The sequence below is a fragment of the Temnothorax longispinosus genome, chromosome 11 (assembly GCF_030848805.1).
Source record: "Temnothorax longispinosus isolate EJ_2023e chromosome 11, Tlon_JGU_v1, whole genome shotgun sequence".
Classification (NCBI taxonomy): Eukaryota; Metazoa; Arthropoda; class Insecta; order Hymenoptera; family Formicidae; genus Temnothorax; species Temnothorax longispinosus.
This window is the reverse complement of record NC_092368.1, coordinates 15,785,868-15,811,919: the sequence shown is the minus strand read 5'-3', so window position 1 is coordinate 15,811,919 and position 26,052 is coordinate 15,785,868. Positions and strand designations below refer to the sequence as shown.

General features: G+C 35.4%; 3 protein-coding genes and 1 pseudogene across 6 annotated transcripts; 2 read left to right on the top strand and 2 right to left on the bottom strand.

Moving 5' to 3' along the window:
• Positions 1 to 94: 94 nt before the first annotated feature.
• On the bottom strand, positions 95 to 9,684 carry LOC139822529 (uncharacterized). Its single transcript, XM_071794341.1, has 10 exons — positions 9,524 to 9,684; positions 7,396 to 7,665; positions 7,104 to 7,204; positions 6,302 to 6,537; positions 5,478 to 5,745; positions 4,834 to 5,274; positions 4,477 to 4,629; positions 3,436 to 3,679; positions 2,732 to 2,865; positions 95 to 2,305 (listed from the first exon to the last, which is right to left on the bottom strand). Exons 2-10 carry the CDS (start codon positions 7,652 to 7,654, stop codon positions 1,961 to 1,963), a joined length of 2,181 nt encoding a protein of 726 aa, XP_071650442.1. The 5' UTR covers positions 7,655 to 7,665; positions 9,524 to 9,684; the 3' UTR covers positions 95 to 1,960.
• Positions 9,685 to 9,701: 17 nt separating this feature from the next.
• LOC139822531 (phospholipid scramblase 1) lies at positions 9,702 to 19,033 on the top strand. 3 transcript variants are annotated; one of them, XM_071794344.1, is made up of 7 exons: positions 9,702 to 9,876; positions 14,417 to 14,524; positions 15,301 to 15,453; positions 15,977 to 16,188; positions 17,014 to 17,175; positions 18,530 to 18,676; positions 18,824 to 19,033. In XM_071794344.1, exons 2-7 carry the CDS (start codon positions 14,458 to 14,460, stop codon positions 18,866 to 18,868), a joined length of 786 nt encoding a protein of 261 aa, XP_071650445.1. In that variant the 5' UTR covers positions 9,702 to 9,876; positions 14,417 to 14,457; the 3' UTR covers positions 18,869 to 19,033. The 3 variants fall into 3 exon arrangements, with proteins under 3 accessions (XP_071650445.1, XP_071650446.1, XP_071650444.1); XM_071794343.1 differs by lacking the exon at positions 9,702 to 9,876 and adding an exon at positions 12,958 to 14,284; XM_071794345.1 differs by lacking the exons at positions 9,702 to 9,876; positions 18,530 to 18,676; positions 18,824 to 19,033 and adding exons at positions 12,577 to 14,284; positions 17,752 to 17,905.
• A 747-nt stretch (positions 19,034 to 19,780) lies between these two features.
• On the bottom strand, positions 19,781 to 22,200 carry LOC139821417 (odorant receptor Or2-like; annotated as a pseudogene).
• Positions 22,201 to 23,546: 1,346 nt separating this feature from the next.
• LOC139822115 (uncharacterized) lies at positions 23,547 to 25,837 on the top strand. 2 transcript variants are annotated; one of them, XM_071793683.1, is made up of 3 exons: positions 23,547 to 23,673; positions 23,764 to 24,042; positions 24,233 to 25,837. In XM_071793683.1, exons 2-3 carry the CDS (start codon positions 23,781 to 23,783, stop codon positions 25,309 to 25,311), a joined length of 1,341 nt encoding a protein of 446 aa, XP_071649784.1. In that variant the 5' UTR covers positions 23,547 to 23,673; positions 23,764 to 23,780; the 3' UTR covers positions 25,312 to 25,837. The 2 variants fall into 2 exon arrangements, with proteins under 2 accessions (XP_071649784.1, XP_071649783.1); XM_071793682.1 differs by having other exon boundaries at positions 23,559 to 24,042.
• The last annotated feature ends 215 nt before the right edge of the window (positions 25,838 to 26,052 follow it).

Below are 26,052 nucleotides of genomic sequence, written 5' to 3'. Positions count from 1 at the left end.
ATTGTCGAATCGCGCGACAACATCCAGGTCGTCTAGGTAATATGTGTCGCAAAAATTATACAAGGTGCGTGCTGAGACGGGACGTTGAGCCGCGTTTATGTTGAAATATATTTATTATATTTCGAATATAGGACTGACACATCGACTAGACACCATCGACATGCGTATCCATATAACGCCGTGTAACGTAAACATTTGATATATATAATAGACAGTAATAATAGATATAGATTTGCGAAGAGATAGACTCTTTAGAAGCTGCGTCAAGTATCCTTTCTCTTTCTTCCCTTTCTCCCTCTCTTTTTCTCTCTATCTTTATTTTTTTTTTCTTGTTACGTTTTCTCCCGGCGAGAAACGCGTTAAACCGGCAATTCCGCGTGTAACTACCGCGTGTGAAAAATTATAATCGCGTCTAATGTAATCTTTTGATTGGCGCGAGCGCGAAGAATTAATGCGCTAGGGGGGAGACACATATGCGCTCGCGACAATAATTTTTTTTTCTCTTTTTAGGATACTTAACACAATAATTTACACATATATTTTTACGTCGTTGGATCTCCTCTCGACTTTCATTTGCGAGGCGTTCGTCCAAACTCTACATATTTGATGGAATTTTGCAGTATCCCTTTCGGGGATGGCAAACATTCGCAAAGTTTGTTTCCTCATTACGAGTCGTCGTGCAAATAAATCTGTCGGGGATATCGTTTATTTATTGTCTCTGTAAACTCGTTAATCGTTGTTCAGTTCAATGTAGGAGGATCGAGGGAAAGGGAGGATGTTTCGTGAACCCGTCCAGACGAATATATAGCTAATATAGCACACCTCGCAAATACAGATAGAACATCTTATTCTCTTAATTAGAGGTATTATCTACTCTTCTTTTAGATCCAGGGTTTACAAGCTTTTTTTAAACAGATAAAACGCAACATTTCGCTAATTAGACATTATCTTCCTTTTTTTTTAATTTTTAAATTCAGGATTTTGAAATCTCGCGCTGACGAGGAATTCATATGCGTCGTGTGCGAAAAATGCTGTTTCACGTCGAGTACCACCGATATTTTTGAAACCTGTTCTCGAATCGAAAGGAAACGGAGATTCCACGTTTGCAAACTAATGTCCATTTCTACCAATGTAAATTAACTTTATAATCTCGGTTTAACTTACTTTTTTTTCTTTTTCTAGTTCTAAGAATTAGATGTGTTTTCACATAAAGAATTTTTTATCTATCATATACGTACGGTCTTATTACACTTTTAAAAATTCTTTATTATGTGAAAACATATCTAATTCTTAAATAAAACTAGAAAAAGATAAAAAGAAAGTTAAGCCGAGATTAAAGTTAATCTACATTGGTAAATGGACTTTACTATTCTTCTTTTCTGCATACTACTACTGCTACTTTTTCCCGGTATTAAAAAAAAATTTATACGGTTTTTGGTGACTATTTTAATCCATTTTATTTCGATTCGGGAATGACTTTTCGTGTGCCGCAGCTTCTCGTTAATCCTCAGCTGGTACCACACGCAGGGGTCTCTGTGACTAAAATAATCACATAGACAATCGACTCATAAATTTCTTTTTTAACTCTTTTCTGTAAGTGTATGAGATCCGAGAAGCTTAAGGAAACGTATGGTACCCAGGGAGGACTAATCTTGATTCATGCTTTATTACGACGGAAGATTCTTTAATATAGTAAACCGCCGGTTATCCGGACGAGACTTCTAGTAAAAGAAAACGTAGGCCTAGGGGGTATTAAACAAAATAACAAATATAACTACAACAGCAAAACAGTTTCGGCGTAAATTAAAAATCCTCGTTCCGCGTTCAGTCGGATGTCGATCGTCAGGAGGAGGGGGGGGGGAGATCGCTCGGTACTCAGGCGATACCTGGACGTCCGGATAACTGGCGGTTCAACCGTATCGCGCGGCCGGACCGGAGCTTCCTCTCGCTCGCCTGATCCTTATCGTTCGGACATGGTTTGCTGCAGCGCGTCGAGGGCTCCTTCGTGATGGATGCGACGTCCGGAACTGCCCTCGTACGCCGGCGACGTGCGGAAGCGGTGCTCGTATCGCGCCTGATACAGCCGCAGACATGAGTTCCGCGCGCGGCACTGCGCGGTCGCCGCCCCGGGTGGCTGCAACTGCGACAGCAGCAACGCGGCGTTCGCGCAGGACTGCCTTTCGCCCTCGCGCACCGCCGCCGCCATCCGCGACTGCCCGTCCCTGGACTCCAACGCGTCGCACACCTTGCCGGCCACCAGGGCGTAGTTGGCGAGGCAGGGTAACAGCCCCTCCTCGTTCTGCGCCTGGTACAAAGCGATTTGTTGTAGCTTTTCCGAAGAATGGGGGAAAAAATTCCCACGAAATGAGACTTAAGAATTCAAACTTAAAAAATAAGCCTGTAAATCCTGAGACTGATAGAGTGTTGGAGCGCGTTAGGTGTATTTATTAAGAATATATTTAATATTTTAATATTGATGCCTAAGTATTTTAATTTAGTAAGAGATATTGTTAGGATGGAATTTAATTTTTCATGAAATTGAGCTTTGAAAATTCTGACAATAAGAGGATTGATATTCCTATTGCATTGAATAATATTCCAAGATTTTTGGATTTAGAAATGTAGAGGACATTTTTATGTCTTCACGTGCGACATTAGATTGATTTATCCGTAATCTCCGAATTATCTAAAAATCTCTATAACATAAAGATAGGAGTTTGTATGGACTTACGCAAGCTTTGCAGATTTGCAATTTCACACAGGGCACGTAGAGCATTCGAGCTGTGTCGCCGGCTAAGTTATCCACAGTTCGGCATCGCCACTCGATGGCTTCTAATTCCGGACAGCTTCTAGGTTCCTCGATGGCTGTATAATACAAACAATTGTCTCATATAATTTGTATTAGCTATTATTTAACTCGAGATTCATTGGATTTGCACAGATTATTCCAGATTTATCGAGCCATCTCTTGCCTGCAGATTCTTTGGACTTAAAAATAAGAGATCAATAAATTCTGAATTGTGTATGATTAAAATTAAAAAGCTTCGAAAGCTAAATGAAAGTAAACTCTGAGAACAATGTTATTTTTTATTGAATTTTGATATGTTTATAAAATTATAAAACAAAACTCAACTATATAGTTTTCAAATTATGGAAAAGCTAAAAATTTACATATTTACATAATTACATATTAAATAAAATTGTGCAATCAAATTAATTATAAAGATAAATATAAACTATAAAAATATTAAATTAAAAAGAATTTTTCTTCGAAAAAGCTTAGAGTTAAAAAATTAATAACTAAGAAACGTGCAATACGCTTTTATTAAGAAAAATTTCAATAAATGCTGACTCAGTAATTGTGGGATATTCTGCATAGTTTGTATAATCTTTCCTACAATTTCTATAACTTCTTTTCGGATATAAAATACTCACACTCGCTTTCCTCTATATTGTTATTAATATCGCTCCGTTTCTCGTCAGCTTTACTGCCGGTAACACTATTAGTGTTCGGATTATTGTTTTCGCGAAAATTAGACGTGGAATTGTGCTGTGCCTCCTTTTGCGTTCTCTGTGTCTGCTTATGAGCCGCAACATTGTTTCGAAGATCGTTCAGCGCTTTTTGCATTTTCTGCAAGGTATATGCCGCTGCCATTCGCGACATTAACTTATCCTTCACCTGTTAAACATTTTTACACATTTTTTTTTCAATAATTCTTATTATTATTTATCAATCTTACTAATTGTATTTTCTCTAAATATTTCTTACTTGTTTCACATAAATTATATAATTACGTTTTATTGCTTCCTCATAGAGGAAGCTTTGTTTTCGTAAATTCGTATATGAACCTTTGATTGCGTATAAAGATGGCTCTAATCAACCAAATTTAAAAAAATTATATGTAAAATAGGGGTAGAAGAAACCAAAGAAAAGATTGTTTTTTGAGTTTTTAATGTCAATATGTTCAGAGTGTTCTAAAACGTCGAAATATTGCATTAAAAAAAATGTCGGTATGTGTGTATGTATGTATGTATGTATGCCTGTGCCAAATTTACAGAAATTTTTATAATTCCAGAATTGATCAACCAAATCTTAACAAATTATATATGAAATAGGGGTAGAAAAGACTGAAGAATATAATAGAATTAATAAAAATTGGCCGGCAACCTATTTATTAATAAAAATTGTTAATAATAAAGGGGTTACCGATTTCTGTAAAAAAAAAATAACCAAGTTTACCGAAATTTTTTAATTTTATTATATTCTTCAGTCTTTTCTATTTCTATTTCATATATATTTTTTTAATATCTTAATCATGAAATAGTAATAAAAAATTGAATGATTTGAAAAAATTAGATTTTTTGATAATTTGATTTATAGTATTAACAAATTTATTTATAATTAAATTTATTATATTTCATAATTCAAATAAAATTGATGTAATAATGTGTGAAAATGCAAGTAGAAAAATTTACCTTCTGCAGATCCACTTTATCCTCCGAAGCAGCGTACCTCATAGCTTCATCGATAATCAAGTCCTTAATATATTTCAATTTTGTATCCATCTGCTCGAGTTTATCCTTCCGCTCATTCTCGTCTTCCTTTGGCTTTAAATTTTCGGCCATATTCTGCCAACGAAGGACGAAGGTTCTTACTTGTTTATTTAGCGAATAAAATCAAGCTATTGGTTGAACTACCATTAACTATTACAAATATACATAATCTATAAACTATATTATAAATATAAAGATGTATAAATATTTTTTTCCACTTTTATTGCCATCATTGTGCGATGCATTCGACAAAAGAATTTTAATAATTATACGATATACCTCGTAGTAACGCTGCAGCATCCACTCGTCGTCCTGATTCTGCGTGCCCTGTCCGGCCGTGAAGGTCGTCTTTTTCTTCCTCCGATCAATGCCGAAATATTGCGACCAGTCGACGCTCTTCTTCCTCACCTGAAGGAATTTCGATTTGGCCGTCTTCGTAGCGTTTTCTTTTTGGCCCTTCGGGGACGGCGTCACTTTCGACGGCGTTTCCGTCTTGCCCTCATGATCGTGCTCGTGTTCGTGATCGTGATTCTGATTGGATTCGTGCTTGTGTTCGTGATTCTGATTGGATTCGTGCTTGTGTTCATGATTTTGATCAGATTCTTGCTTACGTTCGTGATCGTGATCGTGATCGTGTTCGTGTTCATGATCAGATTTATGAGTGTGATTGTGTGAATTCGTGAATTGCGTGCCGAATAGGGCTCCTAGGTCTTGAGCAACCTTAAAATAGAGAGAGAGAGAGAGAGAGAGAGAGAAAGAGAGAGAGAGGAATATGTTTTACACAACGTTGCCACCATGTTCCACGTTGACGTTTGACTCCACAAACGTGTAATTTCACAACAAAATCAAAAACTGATTGATAGTAGACAGAGCAATTAGCTGCCAGCAGCAGCACGATCTTGCTCTGTTATTTGTCGCGTTACCTTAGGATCCGTAGTCTTTGATCTGGTTTGGGTCGGCCTGGGGCTTCTCTTAGCGACCGGATAGCGCTTAGTCAGCTTGCGATAGCTACCGAACTCGCGGCCGATAGGAAATCGGCCGTTTACATTCCTACGTTCCGCCGGCAAGTACAGGATGCCCTGATCCTGATCGCGATCCACGAACTCCTCGTCCTTTATCTCGCCGTCCTTTATCTCGCTCCTCAATGAATCCTTGCTAAGTAGCTCGCCCCAAGACATTGGTCCTGCCGTTCTATCGAGCAAACATTACGTTGAACATTAAATCCCTTTTTCAAACCATTAATCGTTCTTGTACCTCATTTTCGGGACAAAAATTATGTTATATGAACAAACTGACGTTGGAATACGAATGAAGGGTATAGGGGAAGAACGATCAAAGTTCACTTTTTGTCGAAATTGATCTGATCATGCTATCTTATGGCATTTTCAAAGAACTTTAATTCTTATCTGTTTTGATCAAGAACAGTTACAATTCATTGGAAATTAAGGCTAAAAGATATACCGTGTCGAGGAAAAAACGATCATAACTCTCGCGCTTGTGGGAAAGAACCATCAGAGTCCAACATACAATGTAAACACTAAATAAATACTAATGCTGCGTTCCGATAATCATTAAATTATGTACTAATTTTTTCAATAGCTTCCTAAGATATCTAATGTCTTGAAACTTATAAACTGATATAACAATTATAAGCTCGTTATAAATCGATATAACTATATAAAGCTCGTTACATTATAGATGTGATCTTTAATGGGTCGAAGTCGAAGGGAATGACCATCGAACTTACTCGTATACTTTGTTCCCTCTACCAGCTCTGTAACTGTCGTAAATTGATTGTAAAGCGGTTAGATAGTCGTCGTCCACCTCCACGAGCGCACCGTACGGAAAACCGTCCTGCAGTTCCTCCATGAACAACCTCGTCAGATCTTCGTTGTCCAGGTTCAGTCGATCGCTGGCGCCACCCCGTTTGCGGCTACCACTTCGCTCGCGCTCGCGAAAGATCGAGGCCTGCACCGGTTCTTCCTGCAAGCAATTATCATCGTGATGCTCAACGTTATTTATCGAGGATCTCTATGGCACATCTCGCTTGACTGTTTAAAATGTCTCTGCTTTTGATTTTTATACAATTTTTTAATATGATTGGAAGGGACAAATATTACGATCAACAAAATGTTGAAACTCTCCCTCTTTTTTCGACGGAAAGTTTTTTGATCATTTTTACCTTTTTTTAAAATAATTAATTTTACTACAATTTGGATAAAAAACTATTATGTTATATATGTTATGTATGTTATTTAATATAAATAGATATATAATTATATAATTATTATATAAATATTATTACATTAATTATATTAATTATATATATTTGAAAATTATAAACATTTAGATAAAGAAATTATTATGCGTGTTACTAATCTTTGTCTTTTCGAATTTTTCGTTTATGTGGTTTTCTGTGCTATCGAGAGCAACCGAAATGTTTTTGCTAGTCAAGTAAAATTGAGATTAAATTGGGATTTAATTTTAGGAATTAACCTTGATTAAAATGGAATGACTATCTATCTTGAGTGATAAATCAAAAGATTTACCTGCTCGGGTAGAGTCTCCAAATAATCGAGTAGTGCTCTTTCGAGTAGCTTATTATTCAAGCCCTGGAGACCCTCCCCCACCGTTTCCAGCTGACCATTGTCTAAAACCGCGATAAAAGTAATTGACAATTAGTAATACAAGGATCCAATACGATATACGATACAAAAGTCTAAAAAAATACAATACATAAAAATGTAATACGAAAAACATAAAACATATACCATAAAAGTTCATTCTTCTTCGCTCTTTTCTCGGAGTCTAAAAATAAACGTTCTCTCGAAAAAATCTTACCGCTAGGCAGGAACTCGATTTCCTCGTCGTCCTCGTCGAAGTCGCGATCGAACTTGCGGTCGGTGTCGCCGCCGTGATATTTGAACGAGTGCAGGTCGTTGTAATACTCAGGTGAATCCGCCATGTCCAGGGACCTCTGCTTCCGCACGTTTTTGGGGCTCCTGAGAAGCTCGTCATGGAATTGTCGAGCCGCGGGAATCAGCGTGATTGCGCTGGTTCCCAAGATCAGCAGCGGCAGTATCCACCGTGGCGATGCCATTTGTGCTCAAACTAATCAGTAGAAATGTATAATTGCATGCAATATCGCGCAAAGAGACGTTGAAAAAGTAACTGGAAACACTAATTATCTCCTTTTTTATTATCCATCCAATATATACAAATAGGAGATATACACAGATTAATATAATGTTTAAATATAAATAAAAAGTAAAAATTACAATTCGATTGATTGTGTAAAGAATTACAGATAAAAAAAAAATTGATTAAATCTGTTGACTGTGAAGAAATACTGTTGCGGAAGCGATAACAATTATACACAGATTAATTTAATATGATATTTAAATAAAACATATCGATTATGTATAAACAAATATGGATTTAATGTATATTATATATATAGACATAAAAAAATTTAGAAAAATTGACAAGTTTATTTTCTCTGTACTATAATCGATACTTTTTTTTATGTAAATGTCATATTAATCTATGCATGCATACTCATAATGAATAATGAGAACAAAAATACATTTCTAATTTTTTTCTTTAACGAAAATTGTTATAATAATTTTATATCATTTTTATGAACCATAATATCATATTATTGTAATTTTTATTTTTTTCAACGGTGATTTATTTTAAACCGATTTGGAAAGACAAGCTCCTCAATTCGGTTCTGCCGGTTCTGCGCTCGGTGCCTTAATCGTCAGCCGTGCACTGTATTCTACATCGTAATAAATATATATAGATATATTGACCACGTCTATTTTGCATACTGCACTAAGCTAATATCGATTTTGTTAATAGGGTAACGAAGTCCTTCGCACGAATGAAGACGTATCGAGGAAATCTACGACGTAACATCAAGACAAGATGCCCAGATAGCCCTTCATATCAAATCCATTCCGATATTCATAGAAAAACTCATCGAACTTAATATTAAAATTCATTGAATTTAAAAGTAAAATAAAGAGGAAGGAAGAGGGAGGAATTTTAAACAGAAAGTAACAGATAAAGAAAAGTAAAGTGTAAAGGACAGAAATCGTAAAGTAGAAACAGGTTTTTCATCTTTTAATTAAAAGTCAGAGTAAAATTAAGCGAAATGAGCTAAATCAGGAAAATACTGTAAAATAAAGTGATAAAGAGGGCACATAAATACAAATTACATTGCGCAATTTTTCTCTTTAGGATCAATAAATGTAATATTTTCTAATGTAAAACTCGCAGATTACATGTGTAAATCGTAAAACACATGTAAGTTTCTCAAATTCGCGTAGAAACGATCTTCTCGAGTCAAGTGCCGACGTTAACGAAACTAGTGTCGTGTTTAGACAAGCGAGAGGTCAGTTACTATTGTTACTAAGGGGGATCAAATTACCAGATGGTACCGTCGTCGAGCGCGAAATATCGCTAAATTTCGCGTGTTTATCGGAGCCGCGCATATTTGTCCACGTATATTTCGCAATCGACGAACAATAACCTGTCGCTTGTTGACGCGTTATGAGTGTTATGACAAATTTCGTAAATTCTCTGCGAACGAACGCTCCGGGGTCAGCGGGGTTGGGAGATCGCGAGTCGTAGACCACGGTCGACGGGATCGATTCGCACGCGGCTACGTGTCGCAGGTGAAATTTATAATTAAAGAAAACTGAATAATTTAGATTATATAATTATAATTAAGATTATAGAATTAAATTAGAGACTCAACGGACTGTCATGAAATACGAAACGTACGTCGCAATCAGGAAACGCAACGGAACGAACTGCGAATCGACGCAGACCGAATTGCGAAAACGTGGAAACACAGTTGAAACGTAATCAACGACGAAACTTACTTGACGGAATTCAAACGGATTAATACGACGCGACGGGATGCCTTTTGTGTGCGGGGTGCGCGGTATACGGGACGTACCTGATTAATTTAATCTCTCATCCGCGTGACCACCCCCTCAGGATAAACGGGTTAGCGACCAGCGTTCCCTTTTTCTCTTTTTATTTCTTTTTTATCCCAGTACGCCGTAACGTTGTCGACGACGGTGTTCCCCGGATGTGCATGGAATCCCGACCTGCTCTTCTCTCACAATCAGGAGGACCACCAATGGCGGCGGCTTTTATATAGGCCGACGAAGGGTGGATGGGTGGATCGATAGAAACGCGCATGGAATTTATCGCTGCCGGCAACGGCGGCGACGGCGACGGCGACGGCAGCAACAGCATCGTCAGCGGTAGCAACAAGTAAAGGGGCGCGCAGGCGGAACGCAAGGGGTAAGAGAAAACACACCGACCGGAAAATTCTACAATCCCTTCTCGCGAGTTTTCCCGAACTACGATGACCCGAGGAACGTTTGCCGACCCTTCGGGGCGCGAACAGAGAGATCAAGCGTATTCGATTGATTTTTGTGAGACTCGCGAAGTTTCTTCCGCTGCAGGAAAAATTGCAAAGAGCAGAATGCTAATTAGACGTTGCATTGCCTTTGGTATTTAAAGGATTATTTTAGCGGATCGCTATTTTCTTTTTGAGGTCCTCGATGCTTTGAGGACTGCGCGAAAGATCGAAATCGCAATTAGAGGTAAAGGAGATTGATCGACGCACGATCGCAATTGTGGATGAAATAAATACTGAGGGGATTACTCGGGATCCCCCGAGCGTTTCGAGTCCTCGAGATCCCCTAAACTCTAAACGAAAAACTACGAAGAAAAATTGTAGCGCGATGTTGTTTTGATCCTTGAATGTTCGCAGTTAGGAGTCGCACTAACGCGAAACCATTCGTCTTGCGAGTTAATGAAAGTTGAAACTCTATATCTTTTGCTTTTGTCGTGTCGTGTTTTTTTCCACGTGCTTTGATGTCCGTACATTTTTTACATAAATTTTAATCCAGATAGCACTAAACATTTCTATGAACGTTCTATGAAAAATCTTCAAGAATATTTCGAATATTCTATAAGTCAATATATAAGTCTTATATATTTACAGTATCTTTATAATATATTTGAATGGCACTACTTCAAATGTTTTTTTAATATAAGTAGAATATTCTATCGAATATTTTATATAATATTGTATGCATAATTATAGAATATTCTATAAGCATTTTAATAAAATGTTTTATAAATGTGCATAGCGTATTTTACAGAATGTTTTATATAGATTATTCTATATATTTACATAGCACATAAAATAAATAAGGGTATAAACAGTACAATTGTTGGCCACTTTACAATGATTGGCCACATCTTAAAAAATTAAGGATTATAAAAAAAAATACTATTAAACTGTTTTTTATTATAAATACAAAATATTTAATACACTTTTAAGAGAAACACTTTTAAACATTTTAATAGTATTTCTTTATAATCTTTAATTTTTTAAGATATGGCCAATCATTGTAGAGTGGCCAACAACTGTATTGTTTACCCCTATTTTATGAGCATATAAGTTTTTATTTTCCGAAACAGCTAAATTAATTTCACCTTTTTTACAAGAGAAACAAAAAATTAGTTAGAAAATAATACAACATGAGAATGTTAGTGTTAATATCATCTATTACTTAACTGATATTATCGGGGTTTCTTAATTTTAACACTTATACATTATCAATTTCTATTGTATTTTATCTAATTTTCGTCTTTCTTATAAAAAAGATGAACTTAACTGCTTTTAAAAATGGACAACTCCATGTTTTTTAGAACAACTGTGATTATTGGAATATGTAGATATATTAAAGAACAGGTTTATATGTAATTAATAAATACACTTTAATTAATTTAGAGTTTATTTTTTTTATTTCAATTTTTTTGCATTTACGCATTCTTATTTACAATACTATTTATAATTTATATACAAAATACTATTATAATGCAATATAAGGCTAGTACCATATAATTTGAAATCGAAAAAAGAAATTCAAGTAAGTTAAATTTAAAGTAAAACAGAAAGATTTTTTCAAACTGCAGAAGAATAATTATAGGATTTTCCCTGGCAATTACATGTGTACATAACAATGAAAGAATAAGAAATGAAACTAGTAGTAAGACAGTTTTTTATTTGTACTTGCTCTATATAATATATATGCTTCGTATCTCAATCTCCGTGTACTCTGCGCAGGAAATATCACAAAATATAATTATCTGCAGATGCAGATATTAATAAGGCTTCCTTATTTAACGCTACAATATAAAGACTTCCGACAAAAAGATTTTAGCATAAGAATAAGAATAAGAATAAGAAAATAAATATAAGCTGTTTATAAGATGTTGGTTTAAAGCAGAGAGGTTATCTGGTATAACACCATCAGAAACCTCGGCGACGTCAGGAATATTAAGGAAGAGCGGACAAACGGAATTTGCACTTGGTGGTGACAATAACTTATTTTGGACGAACACGTGTGTTTGAGATAAGCGATATGTATTTCGACGACACTTTTTTAAAAACTGACTACTCGACTATGTACGCGAGAAAGTAACCCAACTAAAGTCCAGTAATACACTAAAAATGCCCGACGTAATAGGCCGCCGCTTTAAATGGAACGCGATACGAACATGTGACGCCCTTGAGGCATATAGACATCGACTCTTTCTTCAAGCATAACCTTAAATTTTTTAAAGAGTTTTATCCTAACAAACTGTTAAGGATGTGAAAAATATTACCAAAAATATATAAAAAAATATTTTTTAAATATATTTCTGTAAACGTATTTTTGCGGAACTAATATGCCTTGCATTGCGTGAAATCTGGGATTAAAAACGCAACACAAATGGAACTGTGACTCGTTTTATAAAATTAATTATCATAGAGAGAGAGAGAAAGAGAGAGAGAAAGGAGGGGTGCGTACTCGTTAATTAATTTACCATCTGCGAAAGGTCAAGTGAGCGGAGAAAGGCGTTTTCGGAATTTCATTCAGGAAGTATTGATCATCGTCGCGGAATTGCCCGATCATCGGAATGCGGTGTCTGCCAGTGCATAATTCTTCGACAGCTCGTGAGAACTTTTTATTCGCAAGAATAATACGAAGATCACCCGCATTTGCAATTGCAATACAGTTATAATATATCGTTAAATTTGAAAAATATAATGTGTTTACACTCGTCTCTCGATTTACGCGGAATATTCGCGTAGTTTGTTTTACGCGATTGAGCTAGAATCTGCCAGTACAAAAAAAATACGTAAAAAAAAACCCGTGTATGTTATAAAAATATTTATTCCACATATTTGCACAAAAACAGTAATAATAAAAGTTCAGAAAAACAAATTTAAATTTTATTCGTTGTTATCAATACTCTGTACTTCAAAGCAGTCAACTTTTTTAATTCGAAATTACTATTTTCATCACTAGAAATATTTGACATTTCTATTTCAGAAAGAAATATACCATAGAAAAAATATTTTTTCTGGCCGCGTAAAATGAGATCGCGTAAAACTAAGACCATGTATAAAAAGCATTACGTAAATCGAAAATATTCCTAATAGTGAGTCAAATTGTTTGCTGAGAAAACTATTTTCTCTGTTATCTCTTTTCCATTGCCAAAATATCTTGGCGAAAACGCTCAACATGCTCATCACTTACATCTTATTTAGTTGGAGATATAAGACTCTGTTGGATGTCCGCACGTGGAAGGAACCGGGCTAATTAAGAGCCGATTGCTGTTGTGACTGTGCGAAAATTATATTTATTCTTCTTTGGAATTAAACGTACGTTTCGGTCCCTATTCGGACCATCTTCAGCAACTAAACAAAGTATTTTACAGTTTGAATAATAGAACATAAAAATCGCAAGGTTTTATACACATAAATTATAATATATACTGTGCTGTGTGAGATATAGATTGTAACAATTTAATTTAACATGACGGTGATCACTCACGGATGACAAGGTATTCGAATGTCGTTTTAACAGATGTCATAGGTTATTTTGATAAAATGTAATATTAAGTATGAAAAAAGTTAGAGAACGTAAAAGAAAACGAAAAAATGACTGTTTTCACTCAAAAATTGATAACTCTTCCATTTTTTAGTACCATTTTCGTACTATAGGGGGTCATTAGAGCTGAACTAGGCTGGGGCGTTTACCCCACAGTGCCAGCTAAGGGCTAATTGCATAATTGATAAGTTGCGAAATAAGATATTACGTGTGATTGACATTACATGAATCGAAAGACAGAGAGTGGCAGGCCGAGAATAAAGGAAAAATCGATTTCTACATTTTTCGCGTATTCGTCATCTTCACGTTTAGGTCAGCGCTTTTGTTACAAACGTTTGTTATCGATAACTGCGCTAAAGATACCGCTTATCCGGACCGATAGATAAATGATAAATTCATCGGGCGATAACGAGGCGGATAGAAATTCAAGTACAAATGATCGAACAGTCTTCCATCGGTGGTTAGCGCGGGTTCGCCAACCGCCCCTCGAAACGGATCGCTTTATTTTACCGAGCAAGTTTCGGAAATAGAAGTCTCAGGTGGAGATATCGATCGATCACTTTCTCTCTATCTCTATCTCTCTCCGCGTTTTGATCGTTCCTTATCTCCCGCTCGTCGCCGGAGACGGGAACGAGATCTTCACTTCGCGATTATGATGCGGTACACAGAAGCGGACCCGATGGCAGAGCGAAGTTACGCGCAGCAGCTCAACATGTCGACGAACAATGGCGAGCAGCAATCATCACAACCGATCGGTATCAGGCAAAGATATCGCGTTTTACATTTTTTTTTATTTTTTTTATTTATCGCGAAAAACGTTTTTTTTTTGCGCATGACTCTTTCTCAGAAACAGTCATAAAGCGTAATTTTTTTTCTTTTTTTTTTAGGTCCGCCAGCGACGGCGACGTCAAGCGCGGCGACGCAGACGATGGAGCTGCAGGAGAACGCGCCGATCATTTACGCGAACAGCACCGTCATCACGATGCAACCGGGAGGTGAATAGATAATTTTTTTAGTGAATAAAACGCCGACTGGCCATTAACGTCCACAATGTGTGTGTGTGATTTCAATAAAATATACAATTATCCCTTTTTTTCTTTTCGCGTCGCATACAGATAAACAGACATTTAAAAATGGGAAATTGAGTTACGAGAATTACGATAGTTTGGAAAGCAAAAATGAGTCGCAATGTGTTATATAAATATTTTATTTTTCTTTTATGTAATACGATTGCAGTGTCAAAGCAAAAACAGTTTTACTATTAACTTTCGTGGATTTAATTTTCGGGGAAAGAATTTAGTTTGTTATTAAAATAGTTTTTTAATACGCAAAACATATTTATATGTATCTGCGTAATTTTCTTTTATTTTCACGTAAAATTTATCAAATATCTTATTCGAAAATCGCGACGGTTAAAAAACAAATAACAACTATTCTCGTCTAATCATATATAGGTACATATAATCAAGTATATATGTATAGTTATTAAATTGATATATAATATATATAATTAAATTTAATGTATAAAATATTCAACATATTAAATTAATTTATACACATTAAATATTAAGAAATATACATTAAATTTATATATACATATATGTATATTTATTATAGTTATTATTTTAATTAATTATATGCATAATAGAAATAATTATTCAGGCTTTAACTGATTGCGTAACGCAATGAAATCGATAACGAGTGCTCGCGCACTCACGAAGATTTGCAGTAGCTTTTGATTGTCCACGCAAATTATCGCATGCATTTGCAGAAGGCGAAAGTCGATTCCCTCGTAGGCCAATTCCCATCAGCACCCTTGACTGGATCTCGACACCCAGGGCGCAGTTGAACTCGATCTCTGGCACGCAGTTCCTGGACGGCGTCGAGCAATTGGAAATTCAGCAGGTTATTGATTTGAGTACTCGTACGTATTTAGCGCACCATGCGCCAACTTTTCGCTCTAAAAAAAATAGAAAGAAGGAAGCTAGATTATTTAAATATTTAATATATTTTAACAGATAAATATATAATTAAGTGAAATAAATAATATTAAATATATATGTATATTTCTTATTATTGAGATAAATATATATTTACATATTTACTGTTATTTATTATTTAAATATTTATGTATATGTAATATTTATATATATATAATATTATCTAATAAATAATTATTAATGGTTATATGAATAATTAATGCTTATTAGTATTAATTTCGTTTATTACAAGATTAAAGATTAGAATATAAATTACAAAAATTCTATTTCAGATTTTATCAATATTAAATGACGTAATGTAGTAGACAAGATAATTACGTTATGTATACTAGAATATAAAAAAAAAATATATATATATATACATATATATATATATATATATATATATATATATATATATATATATATATACTTATGTACACGACTTTTACGTGAAATACTCGGCAGTACTCGGGAGAATGGATAGGAGCACTCAGTACAGGGTGAAAGTGCCGCGCGCGGAAACGCTATTTCTCGCCATAGAATCCAAGTCGGAAACGCAATCGCGATGTTATGGCTGGTACAAAGGATTCGTGTTGAACGTACTGGATCAATGTGGCGAGACCGCTTTCATCATCCGGAAGGATCCTAGCTGGATGCACGTGCCGTGCTCTCGACAGGCAAGTCGACGCCAACGCGACGAACTGCACTAAAATAGATATTACACATTCCTCTGTAATTATATATGCCGGATTTAGCATGATTCAGGACGTATGTGGGCATCTTAATTGTCGACGTATCGCAAATGAATCTTCTTTCTTACACGGAGGATATTTCACATGATTTAAACGTGCGGGCCTAGCTTAAAAATTATTTCAAAGCTTTTAAAATTTTATTTCCTTTTGGCCGCGCCTTAAAAAGGATAAAAAAATGCAATCGTCGATAGTTCCTTGATGACCCGGCAGTTGATGTTTCACAAAGGATATTGTCGCGATAAATTGAACGCAAACCGCGCACAATGTGTTCAATTAAATTATTAACCCTTGCTGTTCCGTCCGAGTCAATATGACCCATTTTTCTTATTAAACGGAGTAATTTTTTCTAGTCATAATTCCTATAATTTACTAACTAATGTTTGACGATCTTATTATACATCTATTTATACAATAAAAATAAAGGATTTTTGATAGCAAAAAAGAACCAATTATATTGTAATTAAATAATAATGTTTAAATTTACCGCGAGAAACATAAGGCGGTTCAATTATTTTTGAAGCCTCCTCGATAATTCGAAACTTCTGTAAAAAAGAAATATATGCATATATGTATAAATAAAGCCGTATTAAAACATGAAAGTGCATTTAAACTGGAACTTGCACGAAAGCGAGCGGAACAGCAGGATTAATCTTCGATTATCGACATGCCAGATCTTTATTGGCTCAAAATAAAACGTGACGGACGTTTTCATCTTCCTGTTTAATCCTTTCATTTTTCATGTTTCCGCAGAGAATCACAGTGGAAAGCGCGAATCTCATCGGCAGCGTGGAGGAGAACTTTAGCATGGTGGGGCCGAGCTTCACAGTATATAACGCGATGAACGAGCCGCTTTGCAACATATATGGACCTAACATTTGCGGCTGTTGCATGTACAAGGAAGCGCAGTTCCAGGTGAATAGAATCACCCGCGTGGATGAAAAAAATAAATCGAATAATCGGCTAGGCTTATCGCGAATGGCATAAAACACGACGGGACTGAAGGGAAAGTGCAACTTGAGTTAAGGGGTCATGCCTAGTTGGAAGTGCATGATTTTCGGGGATTTTTATAAGAAAGTCAATTTATTTTTTCTTACAACAAAAAGTTGACATCAAAAGTACATATATTGAACAACATTCAAAATTTTTTTCGTTGAAAAATATTGCAAATTAAGGAAGTTACGGCCACTTTTGATTTTTCAGAGGTGTCGTGCGGTGACCACGATAACTCCAAGCCAAATCATCTGAAATAAAAAAACCAAAAAGATTCTGTTAGTATATGAATATATCTTGTTCGTGAACGAAGGGGGTTCTTTTTTTAATGAAAACTTTTTTTTTATTGAAGAAAAACGAAAAATTAAGAGCCCGAATAATTGCGTTTTTCCTTAAAACGGCCGCCATTTTGTAAAAATTATTTTTTCAAGAAATCCTTCGTTCACGAACAAGATATATTCATATACTAACAGAATCTTTTTGGTTTTTTGATTTCAGATGATTTGGCTTGGAGTTATCGTGGTCACCGCACAATACCTCTGAAAAATCAGGAGTGGCCGTAACTTCCTTAATTTGCAAAATATTTTTCAACGAAAAAAATTCTGAATGTTGTTCAATATACTTTTGATGTCAACTTTTTGTTGTAAGAAAAAATAAATTGACTTTCTTATAAAAATCCCCGAAAATCATGCACTTCTAACTAGGCATGACCCCTTAAATCATAACTGTTATTTTTATTTGCTCGTATTTTTTAGTTTTATCAATTTTACACGTATTGTTAATAGTTTATTTAATAAAAACGCTAGTATTTATATACATATAATAAATAATTTTATTATACAGGGTGCATTTTAAATAATACAATACATTTTAATATCTCTTCTGTAACTCGAATCGTCATAGACAAAAATGTTTCAGACAAAAGTTGCATGATTTGAAAGGAGCCACATGATGATCTTATTAGATTTTGGGTCCTGTGTTGGGCCCAGTAGGGCCTAAGTTAAATTTTTCAAATGGAAACCTCTATTTTTTATTGTATCATTATTTTCTACTAATTAATTTTAACAACTTTTGTCTGAAACATTTTTGTCCATAACGAGTTACAGAAGAGATATTAAAATGCATTATTTAAAATGGGACACTCTGCGTATGAAACAATTAAAATTTAATACTTTTATATTTATTTTACTTATCGACATTTTATTTATATAGTTTTATTATATGAATATTTTACTTGTTTACTTATACTGCTCAACTTTATCTTCTTCCTTTTCAGGTCACATCGATGGACGGATCGCGTCAAATCGCATCACTGATGCATCAGTGGGATCACTTGGCAGTCGATTACATCCTGTTGCTCACATTCCCGATAAACACAGACGTGAGATTGAAAAGCCTGCTCCTCGGCGCATCGTTTTTGATAGTGAGTGATCAATTTTTAACTTTACCCCCGACAATCAATCTCTGATTTCTCTAATAAAAAGCGGTTCAAAAACCGAAAATTGCATACATATAATATATAAATTTACAAATAAATAAATTTATTTACAATTATATTTCTGTGTTCCAGGAATACTTGTATTTTCAACGAATAAGAAGAGCGTCTAGGAGGTAGACGTTAATTATAAATAATTTACGACTTCTAAAATTATTGCCTATTCCGATATGCTCTATCTGTAACGTGGACCGAGTGCAAAAATTATAAATTTGATAAAACTTTTTAAGAAATGTCATATAACTGTAACCTTGCATAAGTTGACATAAATTTATATAAACTTTATGTGAGTGATAGACAATAATCGGATCGAATAGTTATTAACTATAACCATAAATTTTAATATTGCATAATGCGATAAATACTCGCTGCAAGTGCCTACAAGTACCTGCAAAGTGCAACGTATAAATGTGCAGGTTTCTAAAATTTCTACGAAATGCGCAAAATGTAAAATTTTTCGAGTTTTAAAGCACATCGAAGACAATATTCAGCCTTTCAACGCAAGCGGAATTGTCATGTAATTTATATAAAAATCTTCTTTATAAAGATGTTTGTATTATATTCTACTCTTGGGTGAGTTGTTATTAAGTTCGTGTCTTTTGTGTAGACACGTGTATGATAAAATTTATACGATAAAAATTATATATTGTTAAAAAATTATGGAATATCACTGAAATAATAAATTAGGATTTTCAAAGAGAAATTACTCGCTCTTTTCCCGCTCAATACGAATATCCAGGTAAACATTATCATCTTTTGGACATATTAGACTAGGGAGCCAGCGACAAAAAACATGTGTGATCGGCATCACGACGAAACTTTTTGGGACGATAGCCGGTGTCATGTGGAACACGAAAACGCAAATATGGCGGCCTGGAGGTGTCGCCTATTTGCGCAGCGTAAATTTTTGTTTGTGTAAAAAAAACTGCTTTTGGGGAATGGGCACCAATCTGATTCTTGTTTTATATTGTTTATTTGTGAGCAAAAGTACGCGGGCCGTATGCGTCATTTATCAATGAAAGTTCGTTTCATTTAATCCCGCGAGCATGGATATGTATATGGGATCGTCGTCGCCAGGATCTGAAAATAACCGAAAAACACGGATTAGTATCCGGGTGATTTGAAGAATTCATTCGGAAGATGTCACGAAATGACGAGAACTTATATACCGTAGTGTAGAAAGGAAAAGACAAGGTAAAGAACCTTCCTGCGGTAAGTTTACAAGGTATCCTTGCGCGTGCTACTATATAATAGGCAGATTAGAATCCCGTGGGAAACGTTGCCACTCCAGATTATGCGCTATCGTTCCAATGTTTTTGCTCTTTGTCGACCGCCGCATAAAATCACGTTTTATTATTAAATAAAAAAATATAGAGTTCTTATATTTCTTTGTGAATTACCTTTTTGATAATGCACTCGCTAAGATAGCAATATATAAAAATGTAGTACAGCATCGTGAACATGTATAAGATGGTCATAATAATATCGTTAATATTACTGTGTTGAACGTGCTGAAACAAAAAATGTTTTATTCATGTTTATTCTTTTCATATCATTCAATAATACATATTACTACATACATTCGTAATAACACCTATAATACTGTATATTATACTTGTTTAATTAGTAAAAGAATCGGTATAAATGTCCATTACCAAGATAAATTTGCGTCCATATAAAATTAGCATCATCCAATATGACAATAACTGTAAGAGAAGAAAGTCACGAACGGACTTTTCTATGATGCCCACATAGCTGAAATTAATTATTAATACTGTTGTTGTCAAAGAATTCCGCATGATTCTTATAAGAGAAACGTCTTCGGTCACTACAATTTATCACAAATTCAAGCAAATTGACCGAAGACGTTTTTCTCATAAGAATCGTGCGAGATCTTTTGAATAAAATATAAGAGAAGACACTTTCTTTAATCCTAGGACTACATACGTACACGATCAAAAATTTCAAGTCACATTCTCGGAAACATTCCAACATTTTTGCAAATTTCTTTTTATTTGAACAAAATTAAAATCGAACGAAATTAAAATTAGAACTACAAATTTAATCTGCTTTAATTCTGCAATCATATTTCATAATGCGTGTGGTATTCGCCCGGAAAAAAAATCTCCCGAAATTGTCAGTTTGAAGTCTTGTAATCCCGTAATAATCTCTAATCTATTTCGATTTACCTTAGAATATGCACGTGTAGCTTGACGATGCACGAGAGGCAAGCGCAGTTACGCGTGTTCTTCGTGTAACGGTGCCTGATGGAGCCGTCGTATTGCTTAACTTGCTTAAGGGTTGCGGCGAGTACGTCGAACTGTCCACACGCGTGGAACACGATGACGTACAGGAAGCCGTCCACGGTGGCAAATGCTGTGGCGCTAAAGAACGTTGTAAACGACTGCACGACGTAGAGTATCTCGTACACGGGCGACTCTTTGTCGCGGAAGGGATAGAGCCCTTTGTGAGGCAGGATTCTAATCGTTGCGTACCAGACACCACCGTTATTGCGCCACATATTCACGACCGGTGTTATAACATGAATCCTAAAGCACGTTCACGTTTAATTAAGTCTATTACGTAATAAAGAAATGGATTGGTAATCGGTTTAGCGAAGATTGCATTTACTTCGCAAACTTGTAGCTGGATAATACGAGAAACGTTTGACAAATCAGAATACATAAAATATAATATAATAAATCGTCTAAACTGAATTTTATAGTTTAGATGGTTTTTATACGTTTATAGTAGGTGTTACTTGATTGTCCAATTTCTTACCCATTGTCGCCAGCATCAGAAGCACAGTGCTAAGTATGCTGAACCGCCTGCCTCTTTTAGCGTAATAGATGATTTGTCGGCTCCGCTTCGCCAGGTAGCAATAGTTCGCCCAGTCGGCGGTCATCGTGTAGAGAATGAACCGGAAGTTTCTGGCCATCAATTTCATGAAGACGAATCTCGCCAAGAGCGGAATTATTGGGACTGTACTGAGGATCTCCGAGTTCCAATCCGTCACCGTGTAAAGCACGGTGTATGTTTGTACAATCGCAGGGAACGTGGTAAAGACGATCAGTATGAAGATCGAGCTACACTGTAAATTGCAGAGAAACCACGTATCCTGTGGCCAGAAGCCCAGTAGCCGCATCCCATAACGAATTACATTCGGAAAGCTGTCACGAAATGACGAATACTTATCGTAGTGTAGCAAGGGAAAGAAAGTAAAAAACCTTTCTGCGGTAAATTTACAAGGTATCCTTGCGCGTGCTATTATATAATAGGCAGATTAGAATCCCGTGGGAAACGTTGCCACTTTAGATTATGCGCTATTGTTCCAATGTTTTCGCTCTTTGTCAGCCGCCGCATAAAATCATGTTTTATTATTAAATAAAAAAATATAGTATTCTCTCTCTCTTATTTGTGAGTTACCTTTTCGATAATGCACTCGCTAACATAGCAATTAATATATGTAGTACACATGGTCGACCTGTAATAGGCCGACCTGATTGGCCGGTCGAAGCCGGCGATCGAAATCGCGGCGAGTTCCGAGAGCTTCGTACGTGTGCGTCGTGTGTGTCTTGATAGACGGAGAGCTGGCTATACAGAGAAAGCAACCTGCCTCGGTCCACGAAATATCTTACCTGGAAAAGGTTCGATTGCTGCCGGCAAAGCGAAAGCCCGACCGTCAGAAGGCGCGCTGGAAGCTAAGTGCGTAGGCGGACGTGTAAATTTTCCGACAAAAAAAACTGTCGATTGGTACGGCTGAAAATTTGCATAGATATTGAGGAGTATAAGAAAAAGCAGGGAAAAAATTGTCAGAAGAGTAAGTAGAAGCTAAAGTGTTGTCAGAAACTGCCAAAGTTGCGAAAAATCTCGGAAAATTTACATATTAAGAAGAACTTCTGACAATTTGCATTTGTATTGTTTACGTATAGAATAAACTAAGTGCAAAGTGTCAGAAGGCAAAGTGGAAGCGATCATGAGAAAATCGAGTGCAAAGTGCGAGAGCGTCTTTCGGCGCGCGGCGCAGCGCCCATCAGTGGACCGATCGCTTTTCTCTTGATTTTCACACCGGACATATTTCATATACAGCACTTCTGACAATTTATCTGAGTATTCATAAAGGACTAAAAAAACTATTAATAAAATGTCAGAAGTCAATTGAGAAGAATTAATAAATTTAATTAATTTTTTATCGTAACCTTAGCAACATTTTGCGTGATTTTTATTATCTTTAATAAAAGCATATTGAAATGTTGAAATATAAGTGAAAAATAAATTTCTGAATATTCGAGTTGAAAAGTATGAAATAGACGAAGAGAAAGTTTTATGAGGGGATTATAGATGTTCATATCTCTGAATGTCGTTTGGCCGTTGACCTGCGTTTCAGGTATACAAAGCGCGCGGGTTCTTGCGAACATCTGCTCGTTTGTTTGCTGTCTCACTTCTTCCCTCTCTCTTTCGATCCTTTGCTTTGAAATGACCGTTTGCCATTTGAAAACAGTAACTTATATAACAAAAAAAAAAAAAGGAAAGGAAAGAACTTATCAACAATCTCTTTAAATATAAACTCTTTGCTCCTTTCTCTGTAGTTTACTTGTTTAACAATCTAAATAGACAAATTCTTAAAACAATTATACATTTTTTGAATGAGTGTAAATTAGATCTATAATCCTAGATACTTTGCTATAACTGCCTCCCTACCGACGGATGGAGAATGAGAACCATGTAGCAAGAGGGCGACTCTTCCCCCGGAGAGCCCCCCACTCTATCTTGTGAGAAAGCGTGGTATTAAGGTTCCGACGGAACCTGGAATCCATACGGGGCATAAAGAAGAAGAAGAAGAAGAAAGCAGAAACCAGGAGGAAAGACGCTTTCGGAGGAGATCGAGAAGGCAGTTTGGCTTGTAACTCAAACGCTGCAACACGGTTAGCCCCGAGATTTAATTTTTCGTTTTTATTTCGTATTTGTAAACGACAAAATGAGTTCTAAGTTATCTTGTGTTTTTAATTGTGAAGCTGTTTCCGGTAAAATTATGAAATTTACCGAAGAAAATTTACAACAATGCCGCGAAAAACTTCGTATTCGTGTTGCATTAAACATGAAATACAACGACATCGTTTTTCCTGACTGTGTGGACGATGTTCATGGATATCACTCCACTTGCCGAAAAAATTTCTTGGCAATCCCGAAAAAATATATTGACAAATACGAAGAACTTCAAAACAAATCTACCGAAATAAATGCTAATCTCACTGTAGTTGCTGCAGCCTCGACGTCATTTGCAAGTGTCTCAGGTAATTTAAATATTTACAGTAATAATTTATAGTATGCGTAACAGTTTTGTATACAAATTAATTGTAAAATAACACTGTTTAAATTATTCAAATATTTATATTTCGGTAATAATGTAGAAGTATTAATAACGTTTTTTTTTTACAATCACGATACGTAAAAAAATTCATATTTTAAATTATCTATTTACAGACAGCAGCAGTATTGAACAAAGAATGGAATCACCGCAAGCTACGTCCATGACTGTTGACCTTGAAGAGGATAAAGCAAGTGGCAAGCAGGGACCAAGTGTCCAGGAGGAAGCGAGTGACGACGAAGAAGCGAGTGGCGATGATATTGTAAATAATCAGGAAAGTGGTGAACGGATTTGTTTTTTTTGCGATAAAAACCGAAAAGTGTATAATTATCGTGCGTTACCCCTTCACTCATCGGTGGTCGAAAAATTTCGAAACAATATTTTTGCAATTGCGAATGCTTGTAGGGATCGCGAAATCGAGAGCAAATTAGACGCTTTAAATATAAGTAGTAAAGTTTATTATCATAACCCATGCAAAAAAACATATATTAGAAAAAACGTTATCGATCCAGTAACTCCTGATACTGATTGGCATAAAAAAAAAAAATTCCATGAATCGACATACGCGAATATTTGCGGATTTGTTGAGGAACATATAATAAATAAGAAAGAATGTCATTTATTGCAATTTCTCACAAAGTGTTACAATGAAATTCTTGAAAAATTGTATGTTCGAGAATTTAAATCTTTCGACGTAAAACATACTTCTCAACATCTTCTAGAAAAGTTGCACAAAACTTTTGGCGACAAAATTCAAGTCATTTTAATGCACCATAAAAAATTAATTGCTCCTAGAGATGGCAGCGTTATTACTGAGAAAATTTTCTCTGATTTTCATGATTTTGAATTGCTATCTCGCGCTGCGTTGATGTTGAGAAAAAAAGTTTTATTAATAGCGAAAAAAACACTTCCAAAAAATTCGAAAGTCAGCGACATTATCGCAGGAAAATGTGAAATTCCAAAAGATCTCACGGATTTCATGCGAAATCTTCTATGTGGCATCGATTCGAGGACGCAAAAAAGCTCTGATTGCGCGCGTAAAGTAGATTCTATTTCCCAAGATATAATTTATGCGATACATCACGGAAGAATGAAAACCTCGAAACATATGACTCTAGGAATGACGCTTAAAAGTATAACAAGTAGTCGAAAAGTTGTCAATCTTATGAATAAATTTGGGCATAGTTATAATTGACCGAAGGGAAGTTCAGCTTCCCTATTATACATGCCCGAGAAAAAATAATTTTGACTAATTATATATGATCATACATTATTGTTTATATGATTAGATCCGAAAATTGGCCAGGTCTGACCATGCATGCTCATACAAAATCATATAGACGGTCATATCTATTCATATTTGACCATTAAAATATAAAAATATAAAATTTATTTTTCTCGTTAAACATTATTTTATTGCCGAAAATCTTTATTATGTGCAAGCTTAATTAATTAAATTTATATTGTACTTGGAAAATTTGCTGACCACCGCTGGATTTGAACCTGGAACCCCTTAGGATCTTGAGTCAGTCACTTTACGTACCTACTGTGCTACAACGTTAATTAATAAAGACGTTTCGTATTGTACTACATATGTTACACTTATTGTTAGCAGATGTATGAAAGGTGTCAGACATAGATACTGTATAGTTTTCTAACAATATAATTTAATTCTACAAAAATGTAACAAATAATTGGATTAAAAATTATTTTTTTCCGTCGTAGTAGATTGTTTTGTATGCCGCTGATTGATATTGGAACATGTGTTTTACCTGGGTTCATGCACTCGGTTCTTCTTGGGATAGTAAAACAACTTATTAAATTGTGGTTTGATAAAAAAGGTCCTTGGAATATTAAAAAAAAAAGAGTAAAGATATTGATAGTTTTATCACAAATATACGACCACTTCAATCATTTTGTCGATTACCAAGACCTT

Coding starts and splice junctions, on each gene's coding strand:
- LOC139822529 (XM_071794341.1), bottom strand. CDS start 7,654: ATGGCATCGCCACGGTGGATACTGCCGCTGCTGATCTTGGGAACCAGC. Junction 7,205..7,395: donor AATCGAGTTCCTGCCTAGCG/GTAAGATTTTTT, acceptor TCGCGGTTTTAG/ACAATGGTCAGCTGGAAACG. Junction 6,538..7,103: donor TGGAGACTCTACCCGAGCAG/GTAAATCTTTTG, acceptor AATTGCTTGCAG/GAAGAACCGGTGCAGGCCTC.
- LOC139822531 (XM_071794343.1), top strand. CDS start 14,182: ATGATGCGGTACACAGAAGCGGACCCGATGGCAGAGCGAAGTTACGCG. Junction 14,285..14,416: donor GCAATCATCACAACCGATCG/GTATCAGGCAAA, acceptor TTTTTTTTTTAG/GTCCGCCAGCGACGGCGACG. Junction 18,677..18,823: donor TCGGCGCATCGTTTTTGATA/GTGAGTGATCAA, acceptor TCTGTGTTCCAG/GAATACTTGTATTTTCAACG.
- LOC139822115 (XM_071793682.1), top strand. CDS start 23,727: ATGAGTTCTAAGTTATCTTGTGTTTTTAATTGTGAAGCTGTTTCCGGT. Junction 24,043..24,232: donor GTCATTTGCAAGTGTCTCAG/GTAATTTAAATA, acceptor ATCTATTTACAG/ACAGCAGCAGTATTGAACAA.